We start from the raw sequence: 16,183 nt of genomic DNA on the forward strand, positions 1-16,183 counted from the left end.
CTGACGTGCACGTTTCGCCCGCAGCTCATCAGAGGGGAGCGTTATTACTATTACAGAGGGGAGCGTTATCAGAGGGGAGCGTTATTACTAACGTTTGTGTTGATTTGGCTGCACCCAGTGTCTCCCGGGTATTTGCTGAAGTCTCTCTGTAACTTATCAGGAGTTTGTCACTTAGGGCACATTATTGAGTGTGCTACCCGTCCATATATGTGTCAGGCATTTAGGGTTCCCTTATAATTGAGGGGTGTTTATTATATTTTTTATTTTCTATTAGGGCTGCTCTTATTATCTAGGCATACCGCTTACAACCCTTATCCTGAACACGGTATGTTCATGTGACCTGTCTGATACCTCACACTCTAGAGGTCTCAGCTGTTCTTATTCACTTATTACGTGCAAAATTACTGCTCTTTTGCACATAGGTATCTAAGAGAGGACACTGAAAACTTCTGAACAGGACCTCTCTCTAGGGCTATTATGTATTAGGGTATTAACCCATGATTGCTAATTAACAATCTGTCACCTTATTTATGGCTTTAGGGATCCTTTGATTGAGGTTTTTGTTCCCATGGCACTATTTGCCAATTTTTGCTAATATTATATCTGCTATTAGTGTTTGTCCTCCCTTTTTCTCCTTTTTGTTATTTGCAGCAGTGTTTTATTTCCAATAGGGTGGGGGTCTACAATATTGGGTTCCTATCCCTCACATGTTGGAACATCCTATCCTAACAAGGTTAAATAATAAAAAGATAAATTAAAGAGACATTATTGGCACCCAGGCCACTTCAGCTCATTGAAGTGGTCTGGGTACAGTGTCGCTATTGCACTTAGTGCTGCAATGTTAAAAATTGCAGTTCCAAAGAAACGGCAATGTTTGCATTGCAGCACTAAGTCTGCCAGGGAGACAGCCACTGGAGGTGCTTCTTGGATGCAAACGGACCTTTGGTCCGGTAATGGACACTGGACGTCCTCACGCTCTGAATGAGGACATCTAGCGTCAGACTTGTCCCCATAGGAATGCATTGATTAAATGCTTTTCTATTGGGAGGTCTAATGCGCACACAGCATTTTCTGTGCATGCACATTAGCACACACTCAACACAGTACAGAGGAGGAAGCAGAGCCGAGACCCAGAGCTGAAAAAGACTGATGCTGTGGTAGGATAAGTAAATAAAGGGTTTTTAACCCTTTATTTACTGATGGGAGGGGGGCACAGATAGCTATAGTGCCAGGAATACAGCTTTGTATCCTGGCCCCTATAGTATCTCTTTAAGCATGTGGGAATAAATTGCCTTAGACCCTTCCAGAGAGAATACAAATAAAACAGATAAGTGTGATTCTAGGCGCTTATTTAGTAATTTGTCAATATCATAAGTAGCAGCTGAAAACACTTATCGGGTGCTCCAAATCACCCACCAGTTTAAAATAGTAGTAAAACTCAACACTCCGTATTTAGGTGACAATTCTCTCAAACACAAAGTGTAAAAAGTGCAGCGCTAATAATGTGTATAAATATGTAAAAGCTGGGACTTACCCCTCGAATGGGAAGGTGAAGATAAAATATTGCATGGAACAGAAAGATAAAAAGATACATATAGTGTTACATTGTAACAACCCAATAAATAAAATTCTGAAGGTGAGTGGAGATTAACCCACACGGTATAGTGCTTTTAAAATCTAGGCTCTAAACTTTGTCGCTTGTGTGTGCTTTAAGGTGGCATACACACCCCTCTTGTGTTGGATTTTCAGACACTTCCCCTCTTAGGAACCCGGTAGAGGAATCAGGATCTGCTGGGTTCCTAAGAGGCTCCTTACCAGGTGAGCGTTTCCACAATACTGCGTTTTATTTGTCACCCTATGAGAACATACTGCATTTAGGAGATATTCTCTATCTTCCTTTTGTTTTATATGTCACATGGAGAGCTGCTAATATTAAAATCCAACAAAAGAGGGGTGTGTGTTCTTAGGTTGTTACAATGTAACACTATATGTATCTTTTTATCTTTCTGTTCCATGCAATATTTTATCTTCACCTAACTATTCGAGGGGTAAGTCCCAGCTTTTACATATTTATACACATTTTTAGCGCTGCACTTTTTACACTTTGTGTTTTTGGGGATTGTCACCTAAATACAGAGTGTTGTGTTTCACTATCTACTATTCCAGAAAGAAGCTGAAATTCAATATATATTAATGTCCCATTGCTCTGAATGTGCTTTCCATAGTACAATGAGATGTATTGAGATATATATGGAAAATGTATAAGGCTTGTCTGTTGTGCGTTAACAGAAAGAAAATCAATAAGAGCTGCAGGGAGACACGGGAGGGGATAAAAGCGACCAAAGCTCTGTTCTGATTACCTATTTTGTGTTTTTAGCTACAATTCTCATTTATGAAAGTATTTTACCAGATTCAAATTTTGGTTATTTTCCAACAAATTTACTTTTTTTGTGTGAAATTTTGTGCATCCCACTGTCTAATGCAGACTATTTGCCCAGAGAAAATCTAGGGTTACATGTAGAATTGTTTAAGCAGTTAAGCCTCTGCTCCTGTGCCTCCAACTTGGCTTGTTACTGCACCTATTGTGCAGCGCTGAGGAACTTGTTGGTGCTTAATACAGATTAATAATGTTAATGTTTTATATATTTCCCAAATAGTATTTTAATATATGCCAAACGTGAGTTTTACGGTTTAAGTTAAAATACAACAATCAAGTCTTCATATAATTCAGTTAAGAAACCTCACTGATATTTAAAAAAAAATTATATTTTCACAGCAAACAGCCAAACTAATGGAGTTAGCGCAGGAGAGACAGGCAGCAGAGTTGAAAACCCTGAAAGATACAGCTTACAGGTACAGTATATCTTAAAGACAATAAGGAAATGACAGCTGACACCATGTATGGCTGTACGGCATTTCCCATGATGCTCTGACAGTCATCATTTCTTTAACGATTATATGCCACCAAAATTGTCTGGTGTTTTAGCTTATTAGATGACACAATTAATATGGGAAAATTTGTGTTTTTATTTAAGGTTTTAATTTTAGCTTTAGGCGTATGAAGTAAATGCAGCACAATGCATCAATTTGTTTTAAAACCCATGATTGTGAATTGTAGTGTGCTATAACATAATATAAGAGAAAATACATCAACATATAACCACACTTGCATATCTTCTTTAGAAATATAGATATATATATATTTTGTTCAAATGGAAACACAAGGCGGATTTTCTTTTTAATTTGGCAATAAGTCAATTAATCTAGAATATCAAGCCACACCAAAGTGACTTCATAACGGAGAGTCAGACAGATGGGTATAGAAAACAAAGCTTGGTTTACTGATTCAAAACATATTAAATCATTTTGTATTTCCACTGTAGGGAGTTGTATGGTGTTTGGCCTCATCATAATCTTTTTGGTACCTAGCTATTGGCGTTTTAGCACCGGAAAAAAGAGGGGACAGCCTGTCACAGCTGTTCACGGAGATATCATATGACTCTCTGGTAGGCCATGCACCATACAAACCTGTCCAAAGTCTATATATTTTTTTTCTATATATTTTTTTTTTTTTTTTTTTTTTTTTAGCAGTTTCTCTGCTTTCTGTATCCTTTTTGGATGTAAACCAGTGCAGACAAATAATATATAAATGGGAAAATGTAACCCAGAACTTGAAAGACCTGCCTTATTTCACGATGAAGAGCAATCTCTGTGTGCGTAATGCAGTGCGAGGTCCATGCGCGTAACTGATGTGTATTTTTTCAGTGACACTAAACAGATGAAGAAGAAGCTGGAGGTTAAGAGAATCGAAAGGCTTGAATCTGTGAGCAACAATACAATGGACAAAGCTGCTCAGGAAAGGTGCTGTTACGTGCCTATTGATCACACAGTTTTAAGCAGAAAGTTCACTTGTAACAATGAGTAATTAAATAAAACAAAAATGCTGAGAAATGAGCCTACATTGTGACTTTTTATACATATCGGAATATGACAGTCTACATTGCAGAGAGAGAGAGCGATCCAGATTGATTCTGGTCAGTTTTAATGTGCATTGTATCAGATTTTATTGTTTAGTTATATATTTGCTGAATGCTGATTTGTTTTTTGGCCTTTCCGTGTGTTGTCAGGTTAAAGAAGGAGATGAATAATTCCCACATCCAAGAGGTGGTGCAGGTCCTTCAGATGGTAAGTGCCATCATTAAAATGTCTGGTAGATAGTGGCTCTGGTGTGTTACGTGCATGTTGTGCCTCGAACCTACAGCATAGTCGGTGCAGCATGAAACTGTGTCATGGATCCGAGAAAGCCAGACAGGACCTTTAAAAAGGCAGTAATCATGGAGGGTAAATAAAACCCACCCAACTATGTTGGATTTTAAATAGTCGTTGTAATTAAGGTTGGATTTGGCAATGTATAACTAGAGTGCAGAGTTAAAGGACCACTATAGTCACTCGGACCACTATAGTCACCCAGACCACTTCAGCTCAATGAAGTGGTCTGGGTGCCAGGTCCCCCCAGGTTTTAACCCTGCAGCTGTAAACATAGCAGTTTCAGAGAAACTGCTATGTTTACATTACAGGGTTAATCCAGCCTCTAGTGGCTGTCTTACTGACAGCCGCTAGAGGCGCTTACCCGATGCTCAATGCGAAAATGCTTTCCTATGTGTGGTTTGAATGCGCGCGGCTCTGGCTGCGTATTCGGCTCTACTCGGGAGCTGACGCCGGAGGGGGAGGAGAGGTCACCAGCACAGAGGGAGCCCGGCATTGGATTAAGGTAAGTGGCTGAAGAGGGGTCCGGAGGGTGGGGGGGACCTAAGGACTATTTAGTGCCAGGAAAACAGGTTTGTTTTCCTGGCACTATAGTGCTCCTTTAATCCCGGGCAAAAAGCTGCACACTGCCATTAACCATTCTCTATTAGGAGGGGTTAATAATTATACAAACTACACATACAGAGATTAAACCATCTGCTGACAGAGGTATAAAACCCCTTCGGCAACACTATAGGGTGTCATGAGACAACCTGGAAACTAGACTTCAGGGCTGGCTAATGTTTTGTTGCATAGAATAACCATCATTGGCTAAGAGCGGTGAGCTGACGCTCACAGCCAATAAATGATGACCACTATGGCTTATGGCTTCTGCAGCAGCCAAAGGTCATTCAGAGCAAAATCCAGTTTGCCCCATTACTTGGCCAGGATACTCTTGGTATCATGTAATTTGAATTACTCATGGATCCTGGAGTCTGTATGTGTAACATTTCCCTATGAAACACTGCACATACAGATATTAACCCCTCTGCTGCCGGAGTTGTAACTCCACTGTGGTAGCAATGGTAGCATGCTTCCATGCTGCCCAAGTCCTCCGCCCCCCTCTGGTGAGCATGGATAACTTGGCTTCAGTGTTGTAGTTAGGTCATTTTTGCTGTTTTCTTAATGTTTGGAGTGGATGGGGTGGAGAAGGGTTACTTTGACCAAAAACTGTTTTTGTTTTGTTTTAAAACATTGTTTTTGGGTTGGAGTAACCCTTTAACTTTAAAATGCACAACAAAAAATAACAGCTACGCAGAAAAATAAAATCAGACTTTGGAGGTCTTGGAAAAAGAGCAGCAATATTTGAGAATTTAAAACTACTGTAGGCTTGCGGCATACAGATTTGTTTTTATTTTAAAGGGACACTATTGTCAACAGAACAACTACAGCTAAATGTAGTTATTGTTGTCCTAATGTCTATAGCCTGTCCCTGCAAGCTTTTCAATGTAAACGCTGCCTTTTCAGAGAAAATGTATTGTTTACATTGCTGCCTAGGAACACCTCTAGTGGCAGTCACTCAGACGGCCTCTAGAGGTGCTTCCTGGGTCAGTGCTGCACAGTGTAATTGTAGAGGAATAGATATAGATGAATTATGGGTCAGTGTGCAGCACTGAGGTTCATCTCCACACACTGCATGAGACATTAAATGTTCTTCATAGAGATTAACTAATTCAATGCATCTCTATGAGAACATGTTGATTGGCGTAGCGTTTTGCTGCACATGAGTTCCTATGGGTAAGCATTATATTATTTATTATTATTATTGCCATTTATATAGCGCCAACAGATTGCGTAGCGCTTTACAATATTTTGAGAGGGGGATTTTACTATAAATAGGACAATTACAAAGATCTTACGGGAACAATAGGTTGAAGAGGACCCTGCTCAATCGAGCTTACATTCTATATGAGGTGGGGTGTAAAACACATTAGGACAGGAATTTGCAGTCAAATAAGGTGGGTTGCCCTTTAGGAGAGAGAGCAAGAGACAGGTATGTGAGTTAGAGGTTACTCTGGGAGGCCATAAGCTTTCCTAAAGAGATGGGTTTTAAGGCACTTCTTAAAAGATGCAAGACTAGGGGAGAGTCTGATGGAGGTAGGCAGGCTATTCCATAGGAAGGGAGCCGCTCGTGAGAAGTCCTGCAAGCGTGAGTTGGCCGTACGGGTGCGGACAACGGACAGGAGGTGGTCATGGGCAGAGCAGAGAGACCGAGAAGGGACGTACCTATGGATCTGTGAGGAGATATAAGAGGGGCTAGAGTTGTTCAGTGCTTTATAGGTGTGAGTTAGTACCTTGAATTGACTCCTATAGCAAAATCAGTCTGGCAGCAGCGTTCATTACGGACTGTAGCGGTGCAGTGCGGCTTTTGGGAAGACCAATCAGGAGAGGATTACAATAATCCATGCGGAAATTACTAGAGCATGGACAAGCTCCTTGGTAGTATCTGGTGCAAGAAAGGGGCGGATGCGGGCTATGTTTTTAAGATGGAATCTACAGGATTTGGCAACATACTGGATGTGAGGCTCAAATGTGAGGCCAGAATCAAGTGTGATGCCAAGACAGCGCGCTTGCAAGGATGGACTGATGTGGGTAGCACAAACTTGAAGGGAGAGCGAAAGAGGAGGATCAGTATTAGTTGGAGGAAAGACAAGGAGCTCAGTTTTAGAGAGATTGAGTTTCAGAAAGCGGGACGACATCCAGTCAGAGATGGAAGAAAGGCAAGCAGTGACACGTTGCAGGATGGCAGGGGAGAGGTCCGGGGAGGAGAGATATAACTGGGTGTCATCAGCGTACAGGTGGTAGTGGAGTCCAAAAGAGTTAATAAGTTTGCCAAGAGAGGCAGTATAAAGAGAAAATAGAAGGGGACCAAGGACAGAGCCTTGGGGTACTCCAACCGAGACAGGACGAGGGGAGGAGGTATCATTAGAAAAAGATACACTGATTGAGCGTTGGGAGAGATGAGAGGACAGAGTCACAGAGACCGAGTGATTGAAGAGTTTGAAGAAGGAGAGAATGATCAACGGTGTCAAAGGCCGCTGAGAGGTCAAGAAGAATTAGTATGGAGTAGTGGCCTTTGGATTTAGCTGCGATTAGGTCGTTAGTAACTTTGATAAGCGCAGTCTCAGTAGAGTGGAGAGGGCGGAAACCAGATTGAAGATGGTCTATTGGCTGAGATAGTCATGTTTGATGATCTCAGCCAAGGAGGCAGAGTGGGTCTGGACCAGCCAAAACAAGCCCTGCATGCACTAGAAAAAAGGTGAGTTTTACATCTTTTTCAAGTAAGCACAAAAGGGCAGATGGCATGAATAGTGATTTTAAAACTATGATGTTAGGAATGCATGTTTGTATTCCTGACCATATAGAGTTCCTTTAATACCACTTTCATATTCAATTCAAATTTTGTTTTAGTTAATTCAGAATACGTTTTGTTAATTTACTGCTTAGTTTTATTGCATGGACAAATATATACCTGTATCTTTTGGTTTTAGTACTTTAGCATTTTAGAGAGATTTCTATGCAAATATGCAAGACCTGTACATTTAAAAGTATATAACTTTTACAGCCACAGCGAGCGGTCGCATGTTTCCAGAGCTCCTGGAAACTAAGGCCCAAACCAGCGTTAAACGACCTCATCCACGAGCGCATTTGGGTCGGAGAAGTCCCCCAAACTAACAGAACTACTATGGGGAGGAAAATGAAAAAAATGAAACCTGACAAACCCCGACTGGGGATGTCCATCGGCGACATGTGGCGGCAGGCAAACGGCGAGCAGGAGGCCAAGATGGCGGCCCTCATGGGAGAATGCTCAGACCTCTCCGACGATCAGTCCACGGATCTGGGCGAGGAATACCCAGTCATGCAGGCAGCCGCGTCAAAGACACCTCGGCAGCACAGCAACTCTGCCCCTGTAACAACGGCAGTGATGAAGGAGCTCTTAGCGGACCTGCAGCGGAACCTCATGGCCGACATGGCTACCATACGCAGAGATATACAGGGCCTGACAGGCCGCCTCGGGGACTTGGAAAGAACCTCCACCGAAGGTACAAAACAAATTGCATCACTTCAAACGGCAGTCCGTGACCTACAAAAGCAAAACCTTATATACGAACGCCGCTTCACGGTTCAGGAGGACACACGTAGAAAGAACAACCTTAAAATAAGAGGGGTCGCGGACACAGTCCCCGATGCAGAGCTGCCCCACATGGTCAGGCGCCTGCTGGCGGCCTTGATGACACCACGGCAGGCTAAATCCGTGGAGATAGAAGGAGTGTTCCGGGTGCCCAAACCGCCGAAAGCGCCACCTAATGCCTCGAGAGACCTGGTGGTCCAATTCCGCAATGGGAGAGACAAAATGGCGTTACTGGCGGCATCTAGGGACAAGCTGCCATACCACTTTGAAGCAATGGAGATCAATTTTTATGCCGATATATCGGGCAGCACGCTAGCTTGGCGCAGGGAATTTCGGCCACTCACATTGAAGCTACAGCAGCACAAAATTCGCTACCGCTGGCACTTCTCACGTGCCCTAACCATCTACCACGGGGAGATATCCCACACAGCCCAGGACGTCCAGGAAGCAGCGGCCATTATACAGAATATAGGCCTCACGGACACAGCCCATACCCTACCCGAGCCTCCCGCACACCGGCACCACTGGAACCCACAGTCGGCAGCAGTGTTCGAGCCAAGATCGACCACAGCAGAGCCTTATGCCCGGGCCACTACCTAAAGGCGACAGAGCCCGTTATCCACCGCCTTCATGATGGACTTGAAACTCAACTTGCACACTCACCCAGTCGGGCCATACGTTATACGTTATACCCCAATACCTTTTCGACAGTCCGGGTCAGTAACCAACTGCCCCAGATACATCCCACCCCCCACGTATGTTTGTGAGTGACTTGGGCACCAGAGGTGCTTTCCCCGAGAGAAGTTACCTTCGTAGACCGGATGAGAAGGGGGAGCCAAAACCTCTGAAAAAGACTGAGATCACTACTCAAGATCATTTCTAGCTTGTTCCTTCTTCATTGTTGAAAGTATTGTTAGACTTACTACTTTACCGCATACCTAGTCCAGGGCACCAATCCTCACTACCAGCGTAGCGACTTAACATACGATTACACCACCACTTCCACATACAATGCTGAACGCAGGCACATGCCACACCTACACAGCTCACAGGTAATATAGGTGACAGTATACTCTCATGACTCTCTGGACCTCATGCAAACCACTTGACACACCGTGGCTAACCTATCCTCCCCACTATGCCAATTTGTTATAGAAGTACAACCATGCTATGTCTTACTTACACCCTCACAGAGAACCCTCACATATCCCACACAAAGCCTGCATATTAATCTAGGCTGAGACAACGCACAGCTTTTCAAGCGTCTGAATGTCGGCGAAACTGCACAATAGTCCTAAAGCCCAGTTGCATACAGGTAATCCTCGACTGTCCACCGCTAGTGCGGCGCAACAAACACATTCGATCTGTTAAAATCTATCATGCCAAACACACACCCTAAACGAGGACCACCATGTACATTACCCTAAGCCTGTATACCACTCTAGGATACGGAAACACACAGTAGGTACGCTGACTGACTAACGAAATATCGTGCATACCACAGTAACACTCTGACTAACACGCACCCTAAGAGAAAACCTTCATCACTTAAGAATAGCATGTTACCACAAGTTTTAGACAGCATTTATTTCTCTTTCTTTCTCCGTTCAAACTTAAAATATGCTTAAATACACTGTTTATTGTCATGGCACTTCCCAAAATTGCACACGGTCCTTCCAACGATAAGTTGGGTATCGAGACCTTATAAGTACCTAACGCCATTTTTGTTACAACCTTTTATGCACTAACGAACAAAACCTTATAATCTAACTGTCTTTTGCTAATTGTACCTCTCATACACTATTTTCTGGCTATTCAGCATGATGTTATCGTAAAAGCACTTCAGTGCAGTACCTCCCAACTTTAACTGTATCTACACTATTAGCGTGCACCTAGCCGAATGTCAGTATACTACTATTTTTTTGCCAATGCCTAAACTGTATTAGACTTGTTGTTATGCATATTATCTCAAATGGTGCAGCATGTTCCCTACAAAAATCTTAAAAATTTTGTGCAGAATTTTTCATACCATGTTAAGTTTATGATGATTGTTCTGAGCTTACGACTGCTATTGTGGCTGAGTGAGCCGACTGTTTTGCCATGCACAACAAAAATAAAGAATTTAAAAAAAAAAAAAAAAAGTATATAACTTTAAAAATTAAAATGTATATTTTTAAACTAACCGGTCATGATAGATTCACTTTAATCTCCACCCGAGGCAATGAATAAAACGTGTATCATAGAGATACATTATATATTCAGTGTAAATTCTGTTGGATAAGAACATTGCTTACCTTCAGTACAACTTCGCTATGGCATTATATTACTGTAACAACAGCCTCCAGCAACACCAGTGTCCTGTCCATGCTGTGCCTTGATTTGCTCTGCTTGGTAGGCCAAACCTTCTACATGGCTCAGACACCAGCGTATAAACCGTGACGTCAGTCGCCTGTTCCTATACTCTTTAACCACCACGGGAGTAACCATAGCATTCACAGCGCACGCCTTGTGAAAGCCTTTTCTACTCTCTATCGATAAAGTTTTTTTTTTTTTCTTGAGTTATTCTATTTGTAGTTGTTGATATATACTTAAGCTCTGGTTTACAAACTGTTGTAGTAGTTATGGTGCCAGGAGTGCTCTGGTACCCCACGCCCCTCCGCAATGTAAGTGGTCAAATCATTTGTTAATGGTTTGTCAACTCAACCGGGGTTTGCTGGGTTCCAGTCACTCTCTGTAGAAGCTGAGCCCGGCTGTGCAGGGTTTAGCTCATTGGCTGAGAATGATCAGTTGATACAGAACTTGGTTCAGAAGAGCAAGCAGAATCTCTGGGCAGAAGCTTACAGCACCCAGCAGACACCAAAATTATTGTCCAGTCATTAGCAAACATTACTGGTATGGAATAGGGTGCCAGGCACTCTTTGCACCATAACCACTATACTGTGCTGTAGTAATTATGGTGCTTGGAGAGTTTATTTAGAAGAAAAGGGGCGTAGATAGCATTTACCCTTTTACAAGCATCTATAACGTGTGTTTTTGAATTTCACTTCAACCAGATATTAAAATATAAACTATATATTGTACATGAAATAAGTCACAAATGTACAGATTAAATGACATACTTACTGAATGTGTGGAATCCCAAAATACCGATTGTACTTCCATGAGCCAGGCACGATGGATTTGGGAGCGCTAACTGCAGCGAGTGTGGCTTTATACAGGGCGATGCCTATTTATGTCCCAATTTCTTTTGATGACTGATACATCATATTGATCGGCAGTGATTGCTGTATGCTTCATACTTTATACTTCTTTTTAGTTATCGGACAAATGGGACAACCAGCAGAAAAAACTAGAGGAAAAACAGGCGGAGGGTTTACAGAAGATCAGAGACAATGGAGAGCAGGTAAAATATGTCTGCTGCGTGTAAAAGGCACGGTTTGTCATTATTAATTCACACAATTCATGTAACAGATTTCCTCACGTAAGTAACATTTGTCTGGATTCGAATCCAACTTCCAAATGTCTAGTAAAGAATTCCTTTTCCCATTTATCAAATTTTGGGACTTCAGAGGCTCAAGCTAAAGATCCCTTATAAAAGCAGGATGAGGGAGATCACAATGCTCTCCATTGCAAAACCGTCCTGATTTTCCCTAGTCTGTTTTACTGTAATCGAGCCTCAAGCAGCCAAGCAGATGTAGGGGAGGTTATGATGGGCATCTGATCCCCCTATCATCCCGTAAGACATGCATCTGTCCTGGATGTTGTTTTAAACAAAAGAGAAAGTAGTCTCCCTGTGTGATCATTGCAAATAACTGACGGATATGACAGTATATTTAGCACATGGGAAAACCATACATAGAGAAAGCAGGGACAAGAAGTGTAGCAGGTAAGATGGTTTAAATACTAGATTCTTCAGCTACAGTCTTCTCATGTATTCAGACGTTGCTGACACTTTAGGGAACAATTACCAAAATTATTGTTTTAGGTACCAAAACGTTATGAAAAATAACAAATAATTCAGACCCTATAGAGCATCTAATTCATAAACCCAAAAACTAATTTTGTTTTTAAATGACAATATTTCTGTATTAAAAGCACACTATAGACACCCAGACCACTTCAGCTCATTAAAGTGGTCTGGGTGCACTGCCATAGGTCCCTTAACCCTGAAAAGGTAATTATTGTACTTTTTAATAAACTACAATAGTTACCTTTGAGGGTTGATTCCACCTCTATTGGCTGACAGCCACTAGAGGGACTTCCAGGATGTTAGGCGACTTTTGGTTGCTTAACTGAAGCTGGATGTCTTTACACTATGCATGTGGACATGCCGCGTCATGCTTTCCTATGGCGGATGTCCTAATGCCATCGTCACGCATGCACATTAGGTTTCCCCCGCTGGCTGACATCGACGGGGGAGAAGCCTGAACCAGTGCCAAGGGACATCGGCGCTGGAATCAGGTAAGTGACAAGTGGGTTTTTTTTTAACCCCTTCTGCACCACAGGGGATGGGGACACTATAGGGAGCTATAGTGCCAGGAAGAAGAAAAAAAAAATAAAGTCTCCTGGCACTATAGTTTTCCTTTGTGAACAGTCCAAAATGTACAAGGCATTTAGCAAATACATGGGCTCATTTAACAGGAGATAAAAGTTATGTCCGCAAAAGAGTCCTCATGTGGAAATTAGACTGTCAGCTCTTCAGTGATTTATAATAAGCCTTAGCAATTCTGTGTTACTGCACCAAGGACGATTTACAGATGTGTGTGACGTATCCTATTGCTCTGAAACTCCTATATTTATCGATATCTCAAAAAGCAATCGGCCAGTGATTCCGGCACATTTTACACATAGGAATGTAGCTTGGGATAGACTATTAACTAGATATACAATATGAACAATATTTTAATCAATCCTTTTAAGAAAGAGATTTGTTTCATAATCCAGCTTCTATCTAACAATCAGGGCCAATGCAATTCTAATACAGATATGCTTTGCTTCGTCAGCATTTAGTTTTATAGGAGCACATTAACATACTTCCTGGGAGTATTCTGCATTACCAGCCAGATCAAGCATTGAGGGTTATGTATAGAACAGGTCTGTTCTGAAAAGTGGAGCGAGTGTGGGTTAAGGGTGAAGTCACTAATGCACACTGGTTTCCATAGTGATTGCTCCACTTTTAGTATTTGAAAGCACTTTTTATACATAACCCCCTTGGAATGCTGGAAGTGACTCAGTCAGAGAACAACTCCGGTTTTGATTGGCTGCTGGTCAGCAGATTTCTCTTTAATCGGTTATCGCTGAAAGTTTTGAAACTGAGCTGCAATTTCTGATTGGCAAGTAGAGCCTGTCACTTCCAGCCAAAGTTGGCTAGGCTGATATGGTGTTAGTCATATGGTATGTAAGGACTGCGCAGTTTGGAACAAACGGGAAGGGGGGGGGGGGTGCACCCAGATTCTTTGCAAAGCACTTTATGGTGATTACGTTTGGCTAGTATTAGACCACCTAAAATGATTAAATTGGTGTTTAGACTCTTTGGAATGGAAACATTTTACGAAGTGTATTATGTTTAATTTGGAAATAATGATCCAGACCTCTCCCAAAGTTGGGGAGAGAAAGGATAGAAGGCACCTGGTAGTTTAAATTGCTAAAATCTGACACAAAAGTGAGAAATCAAAGGGAATTTAAGGTAAATTCCAAATTATTGGCCAAAATAGCTGGACTTAAAAGCAAATCATAGACTTAGCTGATAATATTTCCACTTTGGTTATACTGGCCTTAACTTTGAATTAACTTGCATATAAATACATAAAAGCAGTTACAGATCCAAAAAGGCAATGACTTACTTTTTTTGTTGAACAGGCTCAAACAACATTCAAAACAGAATACGAAGAAAAGCTTAAGAACTTAGGAGCTGAAGTGTCAGACTTGGTGCACAATTGTATGGTATCCTTATTTCCTGTGGAGGCTGCCATTGTTAAAAAGGACGCACAGAATTGTGCAATGAACAAGTGGGAATTTCTCTTTGCAAAAACTGACTTGGGAGAAGCATTGGCAAAGAAGCAAGCAACCAATGTGGAAGACATGACACAAAAATCTGTGGATGAGATTGCTACTGAAGATCCAGTGGTGGCCAAGACTGTTACAGATGATCTGTCTCACAATGACACAACAACAGTAGCCTTGGCTAATTCAGCTCAAGTAGAGACCAAAGATGAAACAGCAAAACCTATTTCAGAAGAGTCTTCTTCACATTAAGGTTTGATGCTGGATGCAGTCAACTGTTATTGGGTTCTGAAACACTAGACATGTTCTCTTTCAATCAAGAAAAAACAAAACTATTTATACAACAGGTATCATCAAAAGACAATGTCCTGGTCCTAAGTGCCTTCGGTTACACCCAAAGCAGCTTTATAGATGTTTAAACGACTTGTGTACAAATCCGTTTCAGCTGCGTTGAGCCAACTAAATTCCTGTTAATCTATGCCCGGTCAAATCAATCCAGCCAGGATTTACCTGTGTAATCTTAAGACAATTTGTTTCGGCATAGATCAACAGGAATTAGATTTGTTTGACACAGCTGAAAAATATTTGTGCAAGTCTAGAGTTTACAAATGCTAATTATGTTAATATTTATGTTTTTATTCTCCTCTTGTACAACTAATACCTCTTTATATATACACACACATACATGTGCATTCTTTCTCATCTGTAGAGACTCCCTTTGCTCTCTTCCTTCTTCAGTCACTTACCACACATATCTAATACCGCACAAGTACTTTATCGGTGTCTGGATGTGCAGCTAGCAGGATTTCATTTCAAACTAAACGACTCAGTGGAAACAATTGGGGATATTTTTAAAGTGAGATTGTGGATCAAAGTGCTAAAAGCGAAGCAATTGCCATGGATCCAATGGAATGATTCTGCCGATTACTCCATATACAACACGTTTCTCCACGATCGCTCTTAAAAGCAAACATCCCATAGTCCCTCCTGGATACCACATGGTCAGATTGTCAGCCTGCATAAATACATTTGCAACACACACAGGTAAATAGTGAGAATGGAGTGTTGCAGCTACCTCCTTGGTTGTACAAGATCAGAGAACTGCAACTAGTTTAACATTATTAGCGGTATTTACTAATAGGAAATGTATTCCATTACTGTTTGTGTATGTCTCTTTATATATACTGGAACTTAAAGAACTTGTTTTCATAAGTAGCACAATTAATGTCTGATCGACTATATAAATCATGCACTCAGCGGGTCCCACAGCTTACTTTTTATATTGTGGAAAACTGAGCTGGACTCACTCTGGGTTTTTCAATAAAATGTGATTTTTTTGGAATTCCAACAGATTTTCCACTGTCCAAGTATCACCTCTCCCATTGTATTTACTCGCCTTTATATTGTCCACTTCCTAAAATTCTTTTTTTGGTTTTCTGCGGTCATCCTGTTCCATGATAAAACATACGTTTGGATACCTGGATTAGTAAATAATAATAAAATATTAAATTAAATAGATTGCAATAACTAATTGGGCCGCATTACAAATTCATGTGCCACCACCATATATGGCATCAAGGTTATTCAATAAAGTTTAAATTGTCAGAAATGCATCATTTTTAACCAGAACAGCAGATTGGGAGACTTTTTCTAGTTAAGTTTTTATTATTATTTTTTAATGAATAACCCGGAGAGTTTTCAGATATAAAACAGGATGTAAGCAAGGATAAACGTAGTCTAACA

The 16,183-nt window shown here is 41.3% G+C and overlaps 1 protein-coding gene across 1 annotated transcript in view; it reads left to right on the forward strand.

The window, feature by feature from the left end:
• The window catches only part of PLCB2 (phospholipase C beta 2), a 79,961-nt gene extending 65,130 nt beyond the window's left edge, over window positions 1-14,831 (forward strand). The window contains exons 28-32 of the mRNA XM_063440205.1: window positions 2,777-2,853; window positions 3,766-3,861; window positions 4,128-4,185; window positions 11,754-11,840; window positions 14,297-14,831. Coding sequence (XP_063296275.1) covers window positions 2,777-2,853; window positions 3,766-3,861; window positions 4,128-4,185; window positions 11,754-11,840; window positions 14,297-14,692 — 714 coding nt within the window. The 3' untranslated portion in view covers window positions 14,693-14,831. The remainder of the gene's footprint in view (window positions 1-2,776; window positions 2,854-3,765; window positions 3,862-4,127; window positions 4,186-11,753; window positions 11,841-14,296) is intronic.
• Window positions 14,832-16,183: the final 1,352 nt, after the last annotated feature.

This window comes from Pelobates fuscus, chromosome 13 (assembly GCF_036172605.1).
Source record: "Pelobates fuscus isolate aPelFus1 chromosome 13, aPelFus1.pri, whole genome shotgun sequence".
NCBI classification, from domain to species: domain Eukaryota; kingdom Metazoa; phylum Chordata; class Amphibia; order Anura; family Pelobatidae; genus Pelobates; species Pelobates fuscus.